Source organism: Dermacentor albipictus, chromosome 2 (assembly GCF_038994185.2).
Source record: "Dermacentor albipictus isolate Rhodes 1998 colony chromosome 2, USDA_Dalb.pri_finalv2, whole genome shotgun sequence".
Classification (NCBI taxonomy): Eukaryota; Metazoa; Arthropoda; class Arachnida; order Ixodida; family Ixodidae; genus Dermacentor; species Dermacentor albipictus.
In genome coordinates, this window is record NC_091822.1 from 110,847,534 (window position 1) to 110,870,048 (window position 22,515).

At 48.0% G+C, this 22,515-nt stretch overlaps 1 protein-coding gene and 1 non-coding gene across 2 annotated transcripts in view; one reads left to right on the top strand and one right to left on the bottom strand.

The window, feature by feature from the left end:
- LOC139056039 (optomotor-blind protein-like) overlaps nt 1–22,515 on the bottom strand; it is a 167,697-nt gene that overhangs the window by 79,981 nt on the left and 65,201 nt on the right. Inside the window, exon 2 of the mRNA XM_070533852.1 lies at nt 2,023–2,290. Coding sequence (XP_070389953.1) covers nt 2,023–2,290 — 268 coding nt within the window. The remainder of the gene's footprint in view (nt 1–2,022; nt 2,291–22,515) is intronic.
- Nucleotides 13,695–13,767, top strand: TRNAT-CGU (transfer RNA threonine (anticodon CGU)). The gene has a single exon. It is a non-coding gene; the product is annotated as a tRNA-Thr (tRNA).

Consider the following 22,515-nt stretch of genomic DNA (forward strand, 5'->3'; position numbering starts at 1 on the left):
ACAAAACAAAAACGTTTACAAAACAAGAGCTTTTGTTTAAAAAGTAAACAAGAGCGTTTACCTTTTTTTTTTTCTTTCACTCAACCTGCAGACACCGAGGCCGGTGGGCCCTCACATACAGTCGCACTCGATCCCCCTGGTGGCAAAAGAGCTGAAGCCAAACGTCGGCAACTGCATACGCAGCAGGCTTCGCGAGAGCCTTGTAATGAGACTGCGAACATGCTGGGGCGTCTGCGAAATTATTTCGTGTGCTCGCCGAAGGAAATGGTCCTCGCCTCGGCCATATACATACTATATACTGCAAATAGAGAGAGAGAGAGAGACGCAAGCAAACACTGCGCGAAGACAAACCACAGCGCAGCTGCGAAAGCCTCGCCTCCTGGTCATACACTTTTATGCGGTCGACCCGCGCCTACAACGCACCCGGACGCTCGCAGTAGATACATGTGCGCTCTCCGCGGCCGCGGAGGGGGGGCGGCGTTGCTAATGAATTCCATTTTTTGACAGGCGACGCCGGTGGGGCCGTTATTAATGACCCTGCGCGCGAGCCACGGACTCGTGGACGACGTCCGGTCCCAAAGTCCGTCCGCGGGGCTCCCATTAGGACGCGTAATACACGTCACGGGGGAAGGCTGCTGGCCAGAGTGTGAGAGAGAGAAAGAGAAAATGGGCCTGGCCAGTTGGTGAAAACGATTCGTGTTTCTGTGCGCAGGTTTACTTTGCTATCGTCTGTCTCACTTCGTCTATCTTCGCTTCGGTGGAGCTTTCCTACTATATGCCATAGGTGTACGTCCTGCGAACGAGACGACGACGCCAGAGAGCTTTCTCATGGACGCACGGAGAATCCTATTTCTCGAGCGGTCAGTGGCACGCGGATTTCGGGGAACAGACGCTATACGTTGCCCAATCGAGAGATCGCCCACACGTACGGCATGTAAAGAACTGCTGATATACTCGAGTACGACTATCTGTCGCAATGAAGGGACAAGTAAGGTTGAAAAGCACGGATTAGCATATGAGTGCTCTTGAAAAAAAAAAAAAAAAGGTCCCACACTCTCGTTCGCGTTAGCTTAAGCTGAGGAAGAGAATACGTAAACGTCCTTATTTACAACAACAAAATAAGGCAAAGCAGACCCCCGTGGTGTCGAGTTGCAACGCCTGCCACGTTTGGCCGAATGCAAAGCCGTCGCACGTGGAAAGCTAGACTCTGCACGATTCAGTATATCTTTCAAGAAACCAAAAACGCTTTCAAACGCTACCCGAAGTACGTGACACAGTAACGCTTGTGCAGAAGCTCTGTCACTGTTGCTTCTTCTTCGTTGGCACAGAAAGTTGTTGGGGTGTATTAGTAAAACTCTGTAAGGATTCACGTCACTTTACATCATCTTTTCCCTGTTACAAAAATATAACGCTGTAGAGAAGCTGGTTTGATTCTCGTCTCCAACCTATTTAATAATAGCACAGTCCGTCCGTCCATCTGTCTGTGTATTTTCGTGTGCGTTAAAATATTGTGTGTTAATCGCGATTACTCACGAGTCAACTACCATGGCTTTGGTGAACCTGTGAATTTACAGACAGCTAGGGCTGCTCTTTTCTTCTTCTACTTCTTGTCAGCTTCAAGAGGTTAATCAAGCGCGCCTTTTAGATTCGGTGGACCCCAGTTGAGCCTACTAATGCGAGTGGTTCATATCACTGAAGATGAGCCTATCCGAACATTACATAGCTCCAGATGAACGCAATGGCTCCGTCACGTTGCCGTTACAACCCGACACCAAAAACGTATACGGGGGCGTCAACACTGGTGGCGACATCTGGCGACACTGTGCCCAACAACGGCGACCTACGTGGAACGCGATTACGATAGACCCATCTCGCTGTCACAGTGTCGACAACGTTTATAAACGTTTCGGTAAAGTAACCGCGTCTTACGCGAAGTCAGTGTCACGGTAACGGTCATGCTTCGAGGAAAAACGATCACCAGGCCAAAATAAAGACGGCATGCACGTGGCAATGTACACTCACAAATCCGTGCTTGTCTGAGATGTTGTTGGTGAGCTTGAGCTTGTGGAAAGAGACAACCTTCTGCATCCACTGCTCTCCAGTCGCTGGAGAGTCCGGGTGGATGTACATCCGCTTGGGCATCTCGGGGTCAGCCTTGCCGGCCACGACCCATCTCCGGTTTTGGAACTTGTACCGGCAGTCGTCGGCGGCCACGATGTCCATGAGCATGATGTACTTGGCCTTCTTGTCTAAGCCGGACACTCGGACCTTGTAGGCGGGGAACATCCTCCTGCGTGCAAAAGGGTGGACGAGGTCAAAGCGTGACACAGTCATTCTTATAAATACGAAACTGTACACAAGACGATACGTTATGGTTCACACGACAGCTGTTGCCGCTAGTACAGGGCCGTATATAGCAATCGCTAACTGACGCAAAAGCCCACTTTTATCGACCCACGCTACCGGTACTCTCTGTTGTTTACGCTTGTATATTGATTTATGATAATCTCGAGAACCAGAGTGAGCACAGGATAGCAAATAACAACTTGGCTCAGCGCTTTAAAGAAACTGACGGGAATGTATCTGCGGCGATCGCACTATTTCTCACTACGCGTTAAGTCGCCTTTTGACCTTGAATTATTGCTCATTGATTGGCTACTTCATCGATTGATCGAGAGAGCTTGAGCCCCCTAACACGTAACGCTTTATAAACATTATATAACATGCTAACAAATGACGTTACGGAATTGTTTGGTTGGTCGGATTGTTAACTGACAGACTGACTGGTTGAGTGATTGATTGCAGTGAGCCATTTTCTTTCAAATACATAATTGTGATTAGGACAGCTTGCTCCTGCGTAAGCCGCCAGTACCCGTGACAGTTCGCCGATACCAAAATAGAGTTGATATTCAGAAAGGAGAGAGATATATAAATTTCTATGCACCCGATAAGAGGTACAAAGACATCTATCGTAAAGTGCGTGCTTTCTTCGATTTCAAACCACATAAATTCGAAGAGCGCCACACACACCGGAAGGTGGTTTTACAGCACGATTACGTAATGTACCATACAATTTTCGTTCTTATCCAAAACGAATACGCGAAAAATGCTAGCTGCATGCAGTTCACGTATACCCCCGACTTTCTTTTTTTTTTAAGCAGCTTTGTTTTGTCTGTATTAGCGAAAACGTAGCGCTCGTTATGGAGGGAGAATTACGCCTCACACCAGACGCCGCTAGGTATCTTGATCGAGGCGGACAGGCTAACTATTGTTGTGCCATTACCACAAGCCCGGATTCCGAATCTGCAGGATGCGGAATCTATCCTGCGAGCGCCATAATTCTCCCTTCACAAGACAAGATGCTGCGCCGTCGTGCGGGAGAAGCCTCGGCGAGCAGCGTGTTTGGACGTGTCCGCGTGTGCCAGACAGCCCGGCGCCGCACCTCCCTTGCCTGGAGGTCACCGCGCGCGCGAACTTTGAACCGGGTGGCCAGCGCGGTCGCTGGTTGGACCCCTCGGACGACCGTCGTGTGCTGACTTTGTATTGGGCCGTTTGAGTGACAATGGTCCTCGGGATTATAAAAGCAGCGACACGCCGCTCGAAAACAGGATCCGCCGACCCCACCTGGAGAGAGGGTCGCTCCCGACTGGGGTGAGATGTGTCACGCGTTTTCGTCGGACGCCGTCGTGCGAGAACAGTCGCGTTTGTGTGAGCTCTCGGCCCCAGTGCCGATCCGTTTATGTCCTGTATGATAACCTGTATATAATGTATAAAGTCCCTTTTGTTATTCTCATCGACGCCAGGCTCGGAGTCTTCGCTACCAACGCTCTGTCACGAAACGGGTGAAGAGCGCTACGGGACCACAAAGCCGTAATCGTGGTGCAGCGGTGCAAGTTCGTAACACTGGTGGCACCGGTTGGAAGTCGTAACACTGGTGGCACCGGTTGGAGTTCATAACACTGGATGGCAGCTACGGGATTGACCGGCATCAGCTACCTCGGCGCGGTGAGTGCCTGAAGTTTACCTCAAACACCAGACTTTCTCTGACACAGGTTATAGTAGCTTAGGGAAGGATTTGGTGTTGCATTGTGATAACCTTGTGTGTTTCAAGCCTAGTAAGAGTGTTTTGAAAACCAGGGGATGCTGAGGGGGTAAACAGGGCAGTGTGTGAAATACTTGCATATGTCTTACTAGTAGTGTTATAGTAGCGTACGGCAGGTATATTCAAAAAGGGTAAACAGCAGGAGGACAGTGTGAACGATGGAGAAGTACAAGGTGAAGGAACTTCTCGAAATTTGTGAGGAGTTGGGCATTGAGTTGGGCTCAACCAAAAGAAAGAATGCGATCCTTGAGGTCATGAGGACTGGGGACGTAACGGCTGAGGAAGCCGCAGAGGCCTGGGCGGATATCAATGAACGTCGGGAAAGGGAGGAGAAGGAACGTTGCGAGCAGGAAAGGAGAGAAAAGGAACGCCGCGAGGAGGAAAAGCAGGAAAGGAGAGAAAAGGAACTTCGCGAGGAGGAAAAGGAGGAAAGGAGAGAGAGGGAGCGACGTGAGCACGAGCTTAAAATGAAAGAGTTGGAGATCCGAAATAACTCGCCGGCGCCTAGTCTCACTTCTAATGTTCCAAGAATACGCGATCAACTTCCACCCTTTGTCGTCGGAGAGGATATGGCCAAATACCTCGTGAAATTTGAGCACGTGTGCGAACGGAATAGCATTGAGCGATCCCTTTGGGCACAGAATCTGTTAGCGTTGCTTCCTGGGGAGGCATCAGACGTAATAACTTGCTTATCGAAAGAGGCGTTCGAGAGCTACAGTGATGTGAAGGAAGCGCTACTGCGGAAGTACAAATTGTCGCCCGAAGCTTTCCGGCAGAGGTTCCGGTATGCAAAAAAGGGTAAGGAGTCGAATGTTGACTTCGCGTTTCGTCTAAAAGCCGACCTGGTGGAATGGCTGAAGGGCGAAGAGGTTTACGACGACCGCGACAAAATTGTCGAATGCATCGCGTTGGAGCAGTTCTACCGTTGCATTGATGAGGATGTCCGGCTCTGGCTGCAAGATAGGCTAAAGGAGGTTAAGCTAAACAAGGCAGCAGAGTTAGCGGAAGAGTATTACACCCGCCGCAGCTTGCACAGCAAGGCAGTGCGCATAGAAAAAGCAGATAGAAGAGATGGGTTTTACGGGAAGCCCGACGAACGGAAGGAAATCACGCGTCGCGAGTTTCGGGAAGACGAGTCCCTTCCCAAAGAAACTGTAAGGGATGGACAGAATGCATCTCAGAATGATGACGATGGTCCGAAACAGCGAAACGAAATGACGCGTTCTTTTGAAAAACGGAAACCGTTAACCTGCTACAATTGCAAAAAGCAAGGGCACATCGCTGCAAGCTGCCCAGAGAGAATTGCTTTTGCAACGATACAGGAAACTCACAAGAACATACGTCTATTGGAGCCCTATGTGCAGGAAATTAAGGTAAACGGCAAGAAGTGCCGAGCACTGCGGGACTCTGCAGCAACTATGGACGTTGTTCACCCGTCTTTCGTCTCCTCGAGTGATTTTACGGGAGAGTGCGTTAGGATACGGCAAGTGGCCGAGAAGGAGAGTGTCTGTTTACCGATCGCAACGGTTATCATTGAAGGAGAGTTTGGGAAACTTAACACCGAAGCCGCTGTGTCAGCCGCCCTCCCGGAGCAATTTTCCTACCTCTTCTCAAATAACTCGGAGCAGCTGCTGAGGGATCAGGGCAAATCATTCTTTGGCGACGTGGCGTACATGGCCCCCACGCGATCCAAAGCGCGCCCGCTGTCGAGGGAACTTGACTTAGCGTCGGTGAGCGAAAGGCGGTACGGCACACGGACTGATCAAGGTAACTTGAGTGGCGAGCAGTCACGGGAGAGGCAGAGCTCGGAGGCTGGCCTAGGCGAGCGGGTCCTGGAGGTGAGTGGGAGTGACGCGTGCAGTGCTAGCCGCGATAGAGACGCGACGCCGCAATTAGGCGACGCGGGCTCCACACTCGCTCCGGTTTCCGCCAGCTGGCAGGAGCAGGCTGCAGTTGAAAGGGAAACTCGGATTCGCGAGCAACAGGAAGATTGTTCACTAGCCGATCTGAGGAAGAGCGTCAAACGGGGAGTGAAAAAAAAGGGGGTTTCATTTGGCAAAGAATCTGGCTTATCGTACCGCCGCTACACGGATAAGCAGGGTCGCAAATATAAGCAGCTTCGGATTCCGCGAAAATATCGCCGGGAAAAATGAATGACCTCATTTGCTTCCTCAGAAGTATGTTTTCGGTCCAAAGCGATTTCAAGGGGACCATTCTATTTGTCATTATTATTGCTGATTATTAATTGTTTCTATTTTGGTGTGTTGTTAATTTGAAAACTGATTGTTTGAGCTTTGTGTGCTAGATCGTACACCTGCCTCTTCTTGCAGCGGGAGCAAAAGGGGATAGCGATTTAGTTAGGTTGATTTGGATTATGTCTTTGTCTGGTGTTTGACGGGAGACAGAGGGCACTTGTTCGTGTTGGGTGTTGCCTTTTGCCGGTCGATTTTGCAAGCTGCAGAACGACCAAGCGGGACCAGTGGCGAGAAGCAAGGTCTTAGGAACGACCCGAGCGGAGCTGGTCGAGGTACCTTGGCGACGACGCGGTGAGCAGAGCTCCTGTCCTGGCGAGTCGGACCTGGGCACGTGAAGTTACCTGGCGTCCCGACACTGGACGTGAACTTGGACGAGCCTGACGAACGTGCGCGCCTGGCATCCGAGCCACGTGGAGGCAGCTCGTCTTCCCGGCGCCTTATCTGAGGGCGGGGATGCTGTTGTGCCATTACCACAAGCCCGGATTCCGAATCTGCAGGATGCGGAATCTATCCTGCGAGCGCCATAATTCTCCCTTCACAAGACAAGATGCTGCGCCGTCGTGCGGGAGAAGCCTCGGCGAGCAGCGTGTTTGGACGTGTCCGCGTGTGCCAGACAGCCCGGCGCCGCACCTCCCTTGCCTGGAGGTCACCGCGCGCGCGAACTTTGAACCGGGTGGCCAGCGCGGTCGCTGGTTGGACCCCTCGGACGACCGTCGTGTGCTGACTTTGTATTGGGCCGTTTGAGTGACAATGGTCCTCGGGATTATAAAAGCAGCGACACGCCGCTCGAAAACAGGATCCGCCGACCCCACCTGGAGAGAGGGTCGCTCCCGACTGGGGTGAGATGTGTCACGCGTTTTCGTCGGACGCCGTCGTGCGAGAACAGTCGCGTTTGTGTGAGCTCTCGGCCCCAGTGCCGATCCGTTTATGTCCTGTATGATAACCTGTATATAATGTATAAAGTCCCTTTTGTTATTCTCATCGACGCCAGGCTCGGAGTCTTCGCTACCAACGCTCTGTCACGAAACGGGTGAAGAGCGCTACGGGACCACAAAGCCGTAATCGTGGTGCAGCGGTGCAAGTTCGTAACACTGGTGGCACCGGTTGGAAGTCGTAACACTGGTGGCACCGGTTGGAGTTCATAACACTATATAACTATATGGCTGCTGCGTAAGAAAAAAAAAACAGAAAGAAAGAAAAAAAGAAAGAAAGAACGAAAGAAAGAAAGAAAGAAAGAAAGAAAGAAAGAAAGAAAGAAAGAAAGAAAGAAAGACAGGGAAGCAAGGTAGAGAAAAAGACAAACGAACGCAATTTTATACCCACCACAACTGCCTCGCAGGTATTATGTAGTAGGCCGAGTAGCATGCACGATGGATTGAAACAAGTAAACGCACGTGGTGTGCACGCGCAGGTATATATACACCCACACGGGGAATACCTTAGTGAACGCCCTTTATTCTTCCGCGCGCTGCAGCGCCATCTCGTACCCACCACCTGGACTAACGGTATCAGAGTCGACGCTTGGCGCATCTACCGCTCAGGTGCTGAAGAGCTGGCATTTTGCGGCGACAGACAGCTATGGGTCTTGTCTCGTAGACATTAAGCTCGCTAAGTCAATAAAACAATTTACACACGAGAATGGCCTCGGTGCTTCTATTTAACTACTCATCTATGGTGTAGGGCAAGGTGCTCGAAGGAAAGGAAAACGAAAGCAACGAGTACGAAAAGTAATCCGACAATTTGATTAGACTATCATAAAGGGTAGCCAACCGGAAACACATCTTGCCAACGTCTCTGCCGTTCTATACATCCTTTATTTCTCTCTTCTCCCCTTTTAGTCACCGCTCTCTTATTTTCTGTCGCCTTCTTTTTCTCTTCGCCCCTCTATCCCTTCCCTCACAACGCAAGGCAGAGAACCAGACGAGCGTCTGGTTAATTTCCCTGCCTTTCTCTCTCTCTATTTTGCCCTCTCTCATGAGACGAGTCCAAGCGCGTGCGAAACACACAAGTTGCGTGTACCACCAGTATTTTTTTCTTTTTTAGCTTCCAATAGCGTCTAAATAAATAAATATATATATATATATATATATATATATATATATATATATATATATATATATATATATATATATATATATATATATATATATATATAGCTAGTATAATTTGAGTATAACACACCGTCAATTGCAGCACTCAAGCTGGCTAATAATGAATTGAAATATAGCGACTAGCAAATACGCATAGAGTAAGACCATATTTATGGGATGGCAGCCATAATATATTCCCAACAAGTGCGCTGGCACTCAAGTTTTAATTTTCTTTCGCACTGCGCGATGAAGGTTTCTGGAAAACTAATAACTGGAACGCCGATATATTTCTAGACAGTTGTTGGAGACGGATACCTCCCAACTGGTGACATCCTCAAATCTTTTGCTAAGTGGCGATGACTGGGATCCAAACCTACAATAGCAATATGTGTTCTAGTATGACCAATTAAAGTTAACTAATGAAACTTTCCTTCTTTTAATACAATCACAGTACAAAAGCGAGGATTAGTGATATTATATCGGTGACAGCTATTATTTTCATATAGTTGCTATGCAGAAAAGATAAGATATCAATAAACAGCACAAGTTGAGAAGATCAAGCACTAATATAGCTACAAAGAGTTAATGAAGCCCTAATGTTGTGGCCCCATATACACAGGGGCATCGATATAGCAATGAACCAGAAGGATTAACAGTTAGGATATAAGTTAATCAACTAACTGAACACCTTGGTTTCTTTTTTAATGCTTGAGCGTTAAGACTGTCAAAGTGGAAAAAAGTGTTCCGGACTCATCCGGACCACCGTTAGTAGCTCTTCGCTCCTCGAAAAAGAAGGACGTTTGCCGAGTGAGAGAGAGAGGTGTTTATTATGAGAGAAAAGCTGAGAGGTCGGCCTGAATCAATGTTCTGACCTGCTTGCTACTCGGCGTTGGGGGAATAAGCAAGGGCGTACAAAAGAAAGAATAGAGAAGACGCTGATTATGAGGATGAAGATGGTGGTGAAAATCTTGCACGCTCCTAGACTCTTCGAAGTCTTTCGTCCAGTCCGCTCTCATACAAAAATTTATTGAAAGCTTTCAACATATCAGGCTGACGACGAGGATCAGGCGAAGGTGCCAATAGAACCTTTCATGTAATGATTCAACGACAAATTTTGACAAGATGCCTGTCAGCGATTTTCTCTGTACATCAAATCGCGCGCAGATGCACGAGAGGTGTTCTGTCGTCTCAGAGATACCGCGTTCCTCGCAATTCGGACTGTCCGCCCGACCGGCACGGGAGGAGCCCCCTCTCCCCCCCCCCCCTCCCCTTACCTCCACTTTAACGTATGTCCGCCCGGCCGATCGGATGCAGGTATAGCGCTGGGTGAAGGCCACACCTAATCGTAATGTGCGGCAAGCTTGCACTGCACCTTTTCACGGTCAGTGGTATCCGTATTTTCATCTCTGGGTCGAGTTCGTCAAGGCGGCGATGACGATGACCCAGCGAGGCCCAAAATGCGGTATTATCGCGCAAAAGTCTGCACACTATAGGGCATTAGTGTCTGGTCGTGAAAATTGCATGGACACTGGTGTGGCATTAATGTGGGTCATCTTTGCCTCCGCGTCGGCGAGCTCATTTCTATGTAAGCCACAGTTTCCCGGAATCCACTGAAAGCTTATGCAATGGCCAGCTCTTACAGCGACATCCTATGATTCGATCACCTGTCGAGCAAGGGCATAGTAAGGTCTTAGTCCAATTGCAGAATCGATCACTTGAAGTGCCGGCTTGGAATCGCAAAATATAGTCCAAGCCTGATGCGGCTCCGTCGATATACAACGAATTGCCTCCCGAATGGCAACAATCTCTGCGGCTGTTGATGTAGTTTGATAGACGAGATGGAAGCGCTTACTCATCTTCATATTCGGTATTACGAATGCCGCGGTTGAAGTGGTTGTTGACACCAACCCGTCAGTAAATATATGTATGGAAGCGGGACGAAACACAGCGGGACGAAGCGCAGAAGAGAACGTTGTCGAGTGAGCTCCTGAACAACACTTTGCAATGTGTTGAACGTGGTTTAAATCCCATAGATCCAGCGTGCACCTTAAAGAAGTGTCACGTAATGCTAACGCATTTCTGTCGTGTTTACAACTAAATTGACACATTTTTTTTTCAGTGAATGTCTGCCTTTACCAGTAAGTCACCTGAAGAGGTGAAAATGAACTACCTACCCTATGCAATGTTATTTTTATATATATATTATAGGGTTTTACGTGCCAAAACCACTATCTGATTATGAGGTACAATGTTATTTTTCAAAATTTGGTGCAAATAAAACCAAACACACACGACATATCGCATATAAATCACAACCTAGGTGCCTCATTAGTATTGCTTTACTTGGCTAGTGAACGCATACAAGGTAAAATACGGAAAACGAATGGCTAGCATTCACAATGACAAAATAAAGTAAATTGAGTCAACTACCCGTGTCTGAAGAGGATTCGCATTTCCTTGGTCTCAGCAAGACATTACTCTGAAGTGATCGAAGCTATTGGCTCTGTTAGTTTTTCGCTAAGACGTGTTGTATCCTCGCCTCTACAATCGAAATAGTGGCTTGGCGATCTACCGACGTTTTCCAACACGACATCCAACAAATCTCTTCATCTCCCGATTTTGACTTTGCTTTCGCATTAAAAATGCTTTAACAAGTTCTCAAGGCTTGTTTCCTTCCTCGTTTAGTTCTTTTTAGACTTGCTTACTCACCGTTTTTACGGGGTAACTACCGGAACAATAGCGAGCTGCAGTGGTCACGAAACGATCAACTATATGACTCCACCGCATACATTTGCTGTGGTGGCTCATGTTATTGGTGCGCGTCACCTTGAAGAAGCGAAATGCTCAACCGCGTCACCGTAAACTATATTACTCGTTTCTTAATATCTCCGCAAGTGATAAAAAAAAAGCAGATTGGAAAATATCACGTATGAGCCACAGTGTTGTTACACATACGTTCGAAGAATCAAGCCTACGCGCCATCTCTCAGTACACGCCGCAAGGGCAACACCAAGAACTTCCACAGTGGACGCACTGCTTCGCATTTGAAAAACACGGTGCACAGTGGTTCCGTAAGAAAGAAAGAAAGAAAGAAAGAAAGAAAGAAAGAAAGAAAGAAAGGCGGATACATCAGAGACGCGCAGTTGCACAGAGCACGAAGTAAATCGGTCTCTCGCGCTTGCCGTGATCGCGGCTTGATCGTCCAGGCTCGCTCTGCTCCTCCTCCTCCTATGTCCACTCCCGCGACGCGAGCGCGCGCGCACACATAATCCTCCGGCCCGACGTATCCGAGCGTGTCTGCGGTGGCATATCTGTATACACACACACACGCGTGGTTAGCAGCCGAGCGATGGCTCTCTGCCCAGCTTCGCTCAATCACGGCGCTCTTCTTTCTTTGCTGTGCCGTTTCTTCCAGCGTCGCAGCATCGAAAGCAGCTGTAGCAAACAAGAAGCAGAAGAAGGAGAAGAAGCAAGGCCGGACAAATAACGAATGCTCGCGAGGCTCCGCAATCTCCGCCGTTTCTTGGGTTTTTATGTCGATAGATACTTGACCCGAGAACGGAAGAGGCCGCTCATTCTCCAGCGCGTGTCTGTCCGTGCGTGCGTGTCGTGCGTGTGTGTACAATTCCGACGTGGCCCGCACCTTCGCGAAGTCTTTTTGCAAGGAGGAGGATATGAAAAAACAACAAAAAACAAAGATCGAAGTAAACGGTGAGAAAAAAAGGAAACTAAAATACACAAGAGAATTCCGCGGGCCCCCTTTAAGAGACAGCTCCCGAATAACAACAAAGAGAGAAGCGGCGGCGCGGCGCGCTTTCAGGCCACATTAGCTCAAGTCGAGCGAAAGCGACACACAACGCGGCGGCTTGCGTTCCCTCCTCTTGCGTCGCCAGGACGGACCTCCTGCGGCGACGCGCGCTTTGCGGCGAGCGGCAGCGCTCCGCGGAGGCGGCGCGGTACCTGCGGCGCTGCGCGGAGCGGAAGTGCGCGCGTAACCACCCGCGCGCACTGGCGCTGGCACCGCGTTCTATGCGAAGCCTCTCAGCAAGGCTGCCTTCCAAATGCAGTAGGGCATCATAGCACGCGGTATGATTGAGATGTACGAAAATCTTGTCACTGCAATCTCCTGTGAGAACCCCCCGAGAATCTGGTCGATTGCTGAAGCATGATAAGTAAATCCTGAAAAAAAGGAAAATGCCGATAAAAGTGTAATAAAAATTTTCAGTTTCGTCCGAAAGGCGAAGCATTGATAGCGACAGTAAAGTGTTATACTAATAGACTATGTAAAGTTCGTATTAGTAACATCTTGGTGAGGGCTAGTTGGTTCATCTTTAGAATTATGCTCCAACGCTGATGTGCGTTTGGTCACACTATGGTTAAGCTAACATGTTTCAAGAAAATATGCACTCCTTTCCACAGTACTAAAACCAACAAGAAACCATCTTGTAAATACGCAAACAAAGTTTGAACAATGAAATAGTTAAATCACGTAAAGAGCCACTGCATCCACTGCAGTTATCTTTTGGCGCAAACGCGTCGATAACGACGTTATCATCAAACAGGAATCGATTCCTTCGCTTAACGTTCTAAGAACTCGCACGTTACGCATGAACGTTGAAAAACGCTTTAGCGAATTCCACCGCACGAAGGCAGGTTTCGACTTGGTCTGCTTTCTTACGGCATTTCGAAAGACTTTGTACACCGCGAAAAAAATACGATACGCGGTGGAGAGACACAAATGCCGCGCCTGGCGTCTTCGTGCTGTGTTTCCCCGCTGTAGAATCTCTCCCTCAAACCACGAAGAAAAAGAACGAAGGTATATATATATTGTGACGCAGCAGTAATCACGGCGTTTATTCCGCGTCAAAAGATTAGGCGAACCGACCACGCCCACAGCACGGAGCACACACGAGAACCAGCCCCACAAGCGATGATGAAGAAGAACCCCATAACCCCATATGATGATGATCGTGTACAGATGACAAAGAATAGCTTATAAATTCCCACAATATATATATATATATACCTCCATTCTTTTCCCGATTCTGGCAACATTGATGCCTTCAGGTAGCATGTATGGCTCTATTACCCGGTTACCTTCACCCAAAAAGATCATGTTCTCGTGACGCTTGCGGCAGAAAGGATGTTCCACATCCGCCGCCAAGGTTTGTGAGTGGTGGCGCTGGTTGACACTCACAGGGTTCTACTAGGAAACATAAATACCCAAGAAAGTGGAAGGGAAACGGCGCCGCGGTAGCTCAATTGGTAGAGCATCGCGCACGTAACGCGAAGGTTGTGGGATCGTTCCCCACCTGCAGCAAGTTGTTCTTTCAGCAACTTCCACTTTCATTAATTTATCGTTTCTTTGTTTCATTTATTAAGCACAACGAATTTCCCCCTATGTTTTCCTTGGTGTCAGTGTTTGGCGGCTTCTTATGATATGACTATATATATATATATATATAATTTGCATTTAACCGCGTTTATGTTATGATCAGCAAGTTCTGTTGTTTTTTGCACATGGTGCCGCTGACGCGCCTGCTATTGCTCAACAATCGCCCTTTGAAGAACAATTGTGACCAATCGAAAAAAAGAATGAAATCATGGCGTCTCATACGTTCCATAACCGCAATCGGATTACGATCTGCGCCGCATAGCGGCAGACTGCGCATTGATTTTGACCACCAGCAGGGTCCTTTAACGTGCACCTCAACCAAAGTATACACGTACGTTTTTGCATTTCGCGCCCCCCATCTGAATGCGGTCGCTGTGGCCGGGATCCGACCCGAGGCCCAAAACTCAGTAGCGAAACACCAAAGCCACCGGGCTGCCGCGGAGAGTGGAGAACTCCCGCTACATGTAGCAAAGCACAGGCGCCAAGCACCTTAGTGAGGTCTCGTACTTGCTGCAGCGTGGCATTCTGGCGCCATCTAGCACGAAGTAGTCGAATTACGCCTGCTTCCTGTGATGTTTATTTTTTTCTTTTTAACGCTTAAGGGCCCCATATCACAGAAAATGCGTTGTCGGCGTCGTGTAGCCGGTGTTCGCGTTCCGTGAGCGAAAATTATTCTACACGGCACTCAAGTTCTTCCTGTGTATCACCAATGTTGCTCATATACCTTGTCTTACATTATTCACAAAGTCATTCCTCGGAATTTCGAGAATGGCAGCGCACAAGCAAATGTCGTGAAACGAAACAACGACAGCGGGCGTCCCTTTTACGTGAAATATTTTCAGACTGAAATATTAAAAGTGCGAAACGGTAACAGAAGATCGGCCCACGCAAAAGGCCGCGTTTCTGCCAGAAAGCTCGCCCCTTCGTGCATAGCGTTCACCGTCAGCGTTTCCCGGTAAACGTTACGGTTACATGAGCTGCAGTTGCCGGGAAGCGTGGGAAGCTGCAGTGAGGGATCTTTGAATGCTATCGCGTTCCACTATTAAAGGCGAAGGTTAAGCTTGCTACGTATGTTTAGGTGCACAACTCTGTCTTTTACCGCCCTAAAAAAAAAAAAAAGTTTTTTGCTTGATGTGACATATGATTCAGAAAAGATCATACCAACCAGCTCACGCACCTGGCGTAAGAATGTCCATGGCAAACCAGTTATGCATGAATAAAGATCTCGGAGGCACGCATGACACACGAAGTCTTCAGGGAAAAGGCTGTATAGGAAACAGCGCAAAGTGTTAACCTGCTATCTCAAGCAAAACGCCTGCTTGTTCGGGTTTACATCATCGGGCGCCTTGCGTAAAAAAGTTAAAAATAAATAAATTCTGGGGTTTTACGTTCCAACAACAATATCTGATTACGAGGCACTTCGTATTAGGTGTTGGGGGAGGTAAGAAGGCTCAGTGGCCGGGATTCGATCCCGGGGTCGCGGGATTCGATCCCGGGGTCGCGGGATTACGAGAGCAACACCGAAGCCACTACGCCAACGCGACAGCTAGGGGATATCGAAAGCCAGTGGCTGTCGTTGTTGGGTCCTCTACTGGGTCTCGTATGCCTAGAGCCTTCTTCAGTATTAGATATTTTAGTCCATACCCAAGCGAACTTAGCGCATGAAAGAAATGGCGTCAGTGGCAAGGCACATGCGCAATGCTGTATATATATATATATATATATATATATATATATATATATATATATATATATATATATATATATATATATATATATATATATATATATATATATATATATATATATGGTGTGTGTTCGTTTTTCGGCACACCTGGCCGATGTTTTCTTGCCCTCTTTGGGCTACGTGTTTCTAAAGCTGCCTCATATATTCGCAACGCCCTGCATATGTACAGGCGCAAGGCCACAGCAAATTATTTCCTTGCACCCAAAATCGCACGACATTCACTCCGCGTGCGTCTGTGCAAACAAGTTCTGCGCAGCCGGACTATTCAGCGGGCTGCGAGAAGACCGGGCCGGAGAGAGGAAGAGATATATGTACGGTCATCCGTTCGGCGGATTAGCGCGGCGAGAGAGAAACGACACCGCGATTGCGCGCTTGGGTTTCGCAGCGCGCAGGCGTTATGTATGGGCTCCACAGCTGCAGAGTTCCAAGACAAACAGACCGGCGAGCGCGTCCACCGTGCGTGCGCGTACGTGTGTGCGAGGCGTATGCGAAAGTGCGCGGCGTCCGCGAGTCGAATGCCGACTGCCCGTTCGCGAAGCGACCGCGTTGTTCGTGCCGCGTGCGAGAGATGGCGCTCTCAACCGTCGCGTTCAAGAGCTCGGCGGCGCAAGCCACCACCCCGTTCCAAAGGGGGCGCTCGTGTCATCCGTCCATTGAGGCCGGAGTTGACTTTGTCACCGCGAGAGGGAGGGTGGGAGGATAAATTAAGAGGCGGCGAGGTCGATGAGGACTTTGACCGATTTGGCTTCTGCAGCATGCGCTGCAGCGCTGTTCCGGCCAGAATCAGAACTACTGCGTGGCCAGGCAGAATACCTCCGCCGAAGATGTCAGGAAAGATACTTATTTACAGAGTGAAACGACGTCCAGGAGGAAGCCAGAATGAAGGACCAGCCAGCGAAAAGTACAGCTGAGCCCACGCGCGCCCATTCAGAACTTCTTTCTCTGGTTCGGTCGCGCAGATAATATAATCCAGCAGGGTAGTTACGACTAAGTGCTGTGTAAGTACGTATGCTGTTATAAGGGAGTACTACCCTATCAAGGTTGATAACTGAAAGTTTTTGAGAGATGGACGATCATTTGACACACACACACGCACGCACGCAAGCTCGCACACACACACACACACACACAGACACACACACACACACACACACACACACACACACACACACACACACACACACACACACACACACTTGCACGCACACACACGAAAGAGTCGCTGACTCGCCACCTACTGCTCGATATCTACACCGATAACGTGCTCGGCGGCACAATCAAAGCAGCATGCCTCACGACTGTTAACAACAACGTGCTCACCTGTTCTTGTAAAGACCTCCCAGTGCTTAGTGCGTACAATGCTTACGAGACCCTTGTAGTGCGTAACCCACAGTTCCACGAAAGCTTTACTCCGTGCTATTCAATAGCGTCAAATTCCTGTGCAGTCGGTTTTACTGCGATAAGCACTTCTTAGCTGGTACCGAGATATCCTCGTTAACATCCCTATTCCTTGTAACATCAACTAGGGTTTACTATAACATCACGGTAGCTTGTACCGTCCCGTTTTATTATAGATCGCGGATCCTCGTAACATTGCGCTCAAAGACTCGTAAACGATAACATAGCTTACGATGAATTCGCTCGCTTTCCTCTATATAGGCACAAAGTGAGAGCAGTGTATTGGCATTCCACTGAAGACAAATCTCGATCATTGTTTATGTAAACATTAGTTTGCTGCGATGTACGGCTACAGGAGTGCTACATCATGCGAAGGGGTCCACGTTGCAGTGGAGCCGCTTAGCGCATTTATCGACTCGGAGCTTCTCAGTCTGTGGCTTTTCTCTCTCCCTTTTCCACCCTAATGCGCCCGCGTATACACTGGGGACACAAATCGAAGATTGCGTAGGCCGGGATCAGCCGTTGCAGTGCTGCATAGCGCGTATGTATACGCCATCGGTGGCTTATTTAGAAGGACGTACACGCGCGCGGTGCACCGCTGCAGAACTGGGTGAGCCCTGGAAGGGAGCGCGTCTTCGTGACCGGGGACTTTTTGGAGACAAATCCCCAACTTGAGGCCGCTGCCGCGTGCTGCACGTAACGCCACTTCTCATTCTCGCGGGTGGTGGCGCTGTTTGCGCGGTTACATGTGCGTGCGCCGCCTGAATGTGGCACTTGAATGTATATAGACTATATGTACTGCGTGCACATAGCGTTCACACTTATCTTGGGTACGGTCGTTTTACCCAAGGTCGCGTCGCAGCAGTCCCCAGCCCTCTCCCCCCTTCCGTGAGGAGAAGCGAACGAAAGAAAGAAGAAAAAATTGCAGAGCCGTCGCAAACCCGGCTGGGCTTGGGCGACGTCCATGGTATACATACGCCCAGCTGTTGCATTTTTGTTCTTTTGCGTATCGTGAACAGAATTTAACAAAAAAAATGCCTGTGGCATACACCACAGTTCTAATTATCGAACTGGATTGCTCGAAGAGACGGACGTTACTTGCCCAATCAACCGAAATGCGTAAAATTAAGATTCAATTATGGAGTGTTACGTGCCAGAACCCCGATATGAATATGAGGCAGGTCATACAGTGGGGCACTCCGGATTAATTCTGAGCACCTACACTCTAAGAAAAAAAGGACTAAAAGGGGTAGGGAGGTTAGTCCTTTTGGGGACTAACTGATTTGCCACAACCATTAGTCCTTTTGGGGACGAACTGACACGGGATGAACTGTTACTCCTCATGCGCTTACTCCTTGGGGGACTAACAGTTGTCCCTGCCCGATGGTCCTCAAGGGAGTAACGGTAATTCATTCCGATGCTCCGCAAAGGTGGAATTAATTAAATTAGGCATTTATACCCTAATAAAAAAATTAATGAGCTGAAAAGAAAAATGTGCCCGAGAGCAGGATTCGAACTCACGTCCTCTCACTCACAAGTCAGGTGCTCTAACCACTTCACCACGCCGCTTTTTTTTTTCTTTATTACATGGAAAAGAAAACTGAAGGTGTATTACAAAGTGGACACAACTACACACTTAAAACTCAGGCAAACACACACATGCATCCAACAAGTGCATCCAGTCTGGCGGAGGTTCCTGCACAGCGTACACACTTCTTACATACGCAGCACTTTCGCGAAAAAAGGATTTTGTAGTTCGCGGGCTTTCGGCATGGCGATCGCAGAGTCTACTTCTCCACAGGCTATATAAACCAAGTACAATGAACATGTCATAGGGAGGACCACCTGTAACGTTAAACGGTAGAAACCTAATTGAGTATGGAGTTATGTCAATGTCCTTTTTAAGTGTCCGTTGGAGAATGTCCCAAAAAAATACAGCATCCCTACAGTCTATGAAACAGTGATCTATGGTTTCGGCACGTGGACAGAGCCGACAGTTTGTTGACCATGGCACAAAGCAACCCCTCGAATTCAACCAAGTTTTAACAGGGAGTGTTTCCGAATGTAATTTAAAGAAAAATGTTTTAACTCCAGGAGGCACACACATTTTTCGGACGCGTTTAAGTACATCCTGATAAGGTCGATTTAAATAAGGTGCACGATACAAAGGATCTGGGAAAATAGAGTCAACCAGTGCCGCAGAAATTGCTTTTCGACTCGCTGTGAACACGTACTCCAGGCTGAATCTAACTTTCAAGAAAAGAAATGTATCAACAACCTCCTTGAGAAAGCCCCAAGGAGCCTGTGGGACATCTTTGACATTTGATGACACTACTATGTTAGGAACATAATGAACTAAACGCAGTTGCAACATTTCACGCAAGAACGGATGGTCACTGTCTCGAAAGAAAAAGAGGCGAGAAACAATTTGCCTGACGAAGAGGTGTACTAATCCTAGACCACCACGTTCAAGGGGGAGAAACAGATTGTCGCGCCGCAGCCATTCACAGCTCGAACTCCAAATGAATGTTGCAAATACGCGATGCAGTGCCTGAAGGCGAAGTCTTGAGCAATGCAGTACTTGGGGCACATACATAAGACGGGAAGCTAAGAAAACGTTACACACTTCAGCACGAAAGAACACGGACAAATTCCGCCCTCGCCATGAATTCACTTTACGTTGAATTTTGCCAACTTCTCCTGACCAATGAGCGTTGCTATTTCTATACTGTGAGAGAGGCACGCCTAAATAACGCAGATCTTCTTTCCATTGAATTCCTGCGTAATGTGATGGCATTGTGGCCCATAATCCAAACCAAAAACCTGAACTTTTTTCAAAGTTAACGCTTGCGCCAGAAGCAGCACAAAATTCTTCTGTAATTGCAAGAGCAGTGTTTACACTCTTTTTATCGGTACAGAAAAAGGCCACGTCATCTGCATACGCAAGAACCCGCACCTCATTAGTCAGTAATTTGAACCCTTGGAAATTTTGTTCTTTAAGAATGCGCATACAAAGTGGCTCTAAATACAAGCAGAACAGAAGCGGTGACAATGGGCATCCTTGTCGTACTGATGATGAAAGCCTAATCGGATCGGAGAGAGAGCCATTCACTATAAGCCGCGTTGAGCCATTAGCATAACATATCCTCACACCTCTAAGGAGCAGAGATCCGATATTTATATGCTCTAGTAAAGTAAACAGGAATGAGTGATTCACCCTATCGAACGCCTTAGCCAGATCTAGCTGTACCATTGCCACCTGTCCAATCCCCTCAGCTACACACTCTAGCACCGATCTCGCAACATGAATGTTCGTCTGAATGGACCGTCCCCTGATGCCACATGCTTGATGATCACCGACCACAGATGTTACTACAACTTGCAAACGGTTAGCTAATACCTTAGCAAAAATCTTATAATCCACATTGCATAAGGAGATAGGACGATATCCGTCAACTTTTTGCAATTTCTGTTCATCATCGGTTTTGGCTATAAGGACGGTGTGTCCTTCGTACATTGTGGCGGTTAGGTACCCTACTTCCAAGGCCTCTCGGTACACCTGAAGTAATAATGGCGATAAGAGGGAACGAAAACACTGATAAAATTCGGCAGTAAGGCCATCCGGGCCGGGCGTTTTGCCCTTCGCTAACGAATCGATGCATGAAGTTACCTCATTGATATCAATGTTTTCGTTTGTATAATCGTACTCATCCTGATTTAACTGGGGCAGCAACGATACAATTTTTTTGGCAGCATCTGTATCCAATGGCATATGGTCTCGGAATAGTTTTTGGTAATGTTCAAAAAATGCTTTAGTTATTAGAGTAGGCTCGTTAACAATGATTCCACCATACTCTATCTCTAGTATTTGTTTAGACAGCGCGTGTCGGCGCTCATCACTAAGGGCCCTACTGCAAGGCTGTTCTTCCAGGAAACGCTGCTCTCGCGCCCGCACTAGTGCACCTCTGTATTTTTCTGCGTTCAAAGTTTGTAACTGTGCCTTGACCTTATGAATATCCTCAATATATTGACCCGGATGTATGCATTCAAGCTCATGCAACTCACTCAAAAGTCTATACAATGCTTTGTAATTATTCTTTTTTTCAAAGGCTAATATTGATGATTCTTCGATAGTTATCATTTTAGCTTCCTGTTTGAATAATTCCCACAAAGCAAAGAGTGGCAAGTCTTTGCGGCAAGACACATGAGCTATAAGCTCAGTAATACGATTTAAGAAACGCTCGCGCGAAAGTAACTGGTTATTAAATTTCCACAGCTCCCAGCACATACGCCGACTTTGGTGCCGACGGCTGCCAAAAGATGCTGAGACTAGGCAATGGTCACTAAAGAATATAGGATGCACAGTGTAACCATGAATAAGAGGTAGCGCGCTAAGTGAAACGTAAATTCGGTCAAGCCTTGCATGCGAGGTACCCTGGAAGTGCGTATATCGACATCCCGCCTTTTCATTTTCCCCAATGTCCACAAGCTGATAATCACATATCAGGCGTTGCAACGCATCACTACTGGGATCATGTCTCAGCTTCAGTGACGTACGATCTTGCGCGTTACATACACAATTAAAGTCTCCAAAGAGGACCAATGCACGATCAGTACAGAAATGATTTTCTAGAGATAAGAAGAAACACTCGCGTTCACGTAACTTGTTCGGGGCATAAACACACACAAATCTAAAGCTCGTGCCACTGATATCAATATCGTAGCAGATTAGGCGCCCTTCCCTATCTGTAAACAAATGTAGGAAATCACACTGTAAATTTTTGCTAACAAATAACATACAGCCTGCGGAAACGCCTACTGCATGGCTGACACAAACATTATAGTCAGATATGAATGGAGATAGAGCTACTTCTGTGTTTTCGTCGGATTCAATCTTTGTTTCTTGGATAGCAGCAATATCTAATTTTCTATTGCGTAACAAATGAAGAAGCTGTACTTGCCGTCGCTTACTTCGTAAGCCACGGACATTTAAAGTGCCAAAATGGAAGGGAAGAGCGCCCGCCATGATTACCTATGTAGGTGCAGCGTCTAAACGCTGCTCCAGAGGTGCACCACTCCCTTCTCGATGAGGTGATGCACTATGAACTTTTTGGTGCACGTTAACACAAGGGACATCAGCAGGTGTAGGTGTTCCCCGGAGCGGTTTTGTCAACTTTGACACCTTGGGAACGCGAGCTTAGATCTGCCGAGGGCGATGGGTTGTCGGATGGCGCTGGACGCTTCTTGGCGGCCTCGCACATCGATCCAGATTCCACAGGCAGTGGGCGATCTTGAACTGGTGGAGATTCTGCCCAAGACACAGTTGGTTCGTCGTCAGGTGCCTTAGTCTCCTCCTCGCTCGCAGGCTTCTGGCTGAGGCTAATGTCAGCCGATGACGGTTTAATCTGTTCTTGTCGATGAGTCTCAGGGAGTGTTTCTCCAGTTGCATCCACAACTTCGCTCACGTCCATGAGATGATCGGTGATGGTATCAGCCTCAGCCGGTCTATTTCCACGAAGCTTGTCAGC